Source organism: Oryx dammah, unplaced genomic scaffold (assembly GCF_014754425.2).
Source record: "Oryx dammah isolate SB20612 unplaced genomic scaffold, SCBI_Odam_1.1 HiC_scaffold_5366, whole genome shotgun sequence".
NCBI classification, from domain to species: Eukaryota; Metazoa; Chordata; class Mammalia; order Artiodactyla; family Bovidae; genus Oryx; species Oryx dammah.
Window position 1 is genome coordinate 1 of NW_024075226.1, and position 2,552 is coordinate 2,552.

Here is a 2,552-nt window from a genome sequence, read left to right on the forward strand (position 1 = left end):
GGTATGGAAACCAGGTTCGGGAGAACACACTGGGCACCGTCCACACCCACAGTGCCCACTACAAGGTGGATCTGGACGTGGGAGGTAAGACACCCCAGGGGAGGCACGGATTGCAGCAGAGGGGCCTGAAAGATTGGGGACGTCTTTGGGTGAGAGGTGGGAAGCAAGGGACACACTCAGTCTGGCCTTGTCTTTGGCTCCTAGTCTGAAGCCAGGAGCAGGCAGACTCCAGAGGGGGCAGGGAAGCTGCCTGACCAGCTGTCGCTCCTCCCTTCTCCTCCGAGAGGGGAAACCTGAGGTCCTCGGCTCAGCTCCCTTCCATGATGATCAGGCTGTAGGACAGGGACAGTGACCATGGACCCCTGACCAGAGCATCTCTAGGTACCAGCTGGCCATGACCCAGAGGAAGGAGACAGGACCCAGCAGCTCCAGTATCTTCAATCAGAATGACCCCTGGACTCCCACCGTGGTCTTTGCTGACTTCATCAAAAATGAGACCAGTGCTGGAAAGGTCAGCTGACTGTGGAAAATGAGGGACGGGTGGGGGACACAGAGATCAGCCCCACCTTCTCTTGGGTGGGGCCTGAAAACCTGTGATCACCTGGAGGGCTGAGCTGACTCCTGCTTCTGTGCTCTTGTGGATCTGCTCCTTACCTGTGGAGGGAAACATCCTAAGCTGGGGTTCATCTGCAGACCCCGGCTGAGGCTCCAGCCTTTCTTCATGAGGCAGCAGCAGGTTCAGTCTCAGCTCTGTGGACTGAGTCCTTTAAGGGCCCCAAGGTCAGAAGGGCTGGAATGACCAGGGAAGACCACATCTCTTATACCTAAAACTTCTCTGCTTCTGTCTTCACCACTAAAGTATTAATTTCTTTTTATTTATTTTTTTAAATTTATTTTTATATTTTATTTTAGTATTTTTTAATTTATTTTAATTGGAGGCTAATTACTTTACAATATTGTAGTGGTTTTGCCATACATTGACAGGGATCAGCCATGGGTGTACATGTGTTTCCCATCCTGAATCCCCCTACCAGCTCCCTCCCCATCCCATCCCTCTGGATCATCCCAGTGCACCAGCCCTGAGCACCCTGTCTCATGCAGTGAACCTGGACTGGCGATCTGTTTCACATATGATAATATACATGTTTCAATGCTATTCTCTCAAATCATCCCACCTTTGCCTTCTCCCACAGAGTCCAAAAGACTGTTCTATACATCTGTGTCTCTTTTGCTATCTCGCATATAGGGTTATCATTACCATCTTTCTAAATTCCATATATATTTGTTAGTACACTATATTGGTGGTTTACTTTCTGGCTTACTTCACTCTGTATAATAGTCTCCAGTTTCATCCACCTCATTAGAACTGATTCAAATGTATTCTTTTAAATAGCTGAGTAATATTCCATTGTGTATATGTACCACAGCTTTCTTATCCATTTGTCTGCTGATGGACATCTAGGTTGCTTCTGTGTCCTGGCTATTTAAACAGTGCTGCGATGAACATTGGGGTACACGTGTCTCTTTCAATTCTGATTTCCTCGGTGTGTATGCCCAGCAGTGGGATTGCTGGGTCGTATGGCAGTTCTATTTCCAGTTTTTTAAGGAATCTCCACACTGTTCTCCATAGTGGCTGTACTAGTTTGCATTCCCATCAACAGTGTAAGAAGATTCCTTTTTCTCCACACCCTCTCCAGTATTTATCGTTAGTAGACTTTTGGATAGCAGCCATTCTGATTGGTGTGAGATGATACAAAGGAATAATTTCTACATGTCAGCCTTTTCGGTCACCCACAACATGATCTTCCCTCCTCCATTCACCGCCTCTCAGTTACAGTTTGGGAACTCTCCCAGAGTCAGGAGAGGTGTTGAAGTAGCCTGTGGGTGTCATCATTTCTCTTGGGATGGGTAGGCTGATGGCGATGTGATGGGAAATGTCAGAGATGGCAGTTGCAGGCTGGGATAGTGGAGGCTGGTGTTGCTCCTAATATGAAGTTTATCCTTTATGCTGTGACTTCTGGGCTACTGTGAAAATGTGTCTAAAATGTAAAACCCTCTTGAGTGACAGTGAGTTCCCAAAGTGAATTCCGTGGGAGGCAGAGGTGTTCTTAGCAGTGCCAGGCCTCATGACCCTCTTTCTTCCCCGGCTAGGACTTGGTGGCCTGGGTGACAGCTGGTTTCCTGCACATCCCACATGCAAAGGACATTCCCAACACGGTGACAGTGGGCAACAGTGTGGGCTTCTTCCTGCGACCCTACAACTTCTTTGATGAGGACCCCTCCATCAATTCTGCTGACTCCATCTACTTCCGAGAAGACCAAGATGCTGGGTCGTGTGAGGTGAACTTCCTGGCTTGCCTGCCCCAGGTTGCTGCCTGTGCCCTTGACCTCCCTGCCTTCTCCCATGCGGGCTTCTCCTCCTAGGTGTTCCCTGGGATGGGGAATGTGGCTGGGGCCCCAGGGCCAGGGAATGTGCGGAGAAGAAGGGCTGGGAGCTGGGGAGTCTGTGCCCTCTTCTCCCTCTTCACCCTCCAGGGTCCTTTCTCTCCCTT

The 2,552-nt window shown here is 49.5% G+C and overlaps 1 protein-coding gene across 1 annotated transcript; it reads left to right on the forward strand.

Annotated features, from left to right (window-relative positions):
- The first annotated feature begins 2 nt into the window (after window positions 1-2).
- Window positions 3-2,552, forward strand: LOC120859969 (membrane primary amine oxidase-like). Its single transcript, XM_040235850.1, has 2 exons — window positions 3-511; window positions 2,152-2,552. Exons 1-2 carry the CDS (start codon window positions 395-397, stop codon window positions 2,422-2,424), a joined length of 390 nt encoding a protein of 129 aa, XP_040091784.1. The 5' UTR covers window positions 3-394; the 3' UTR covers window positions 2,425-2,552.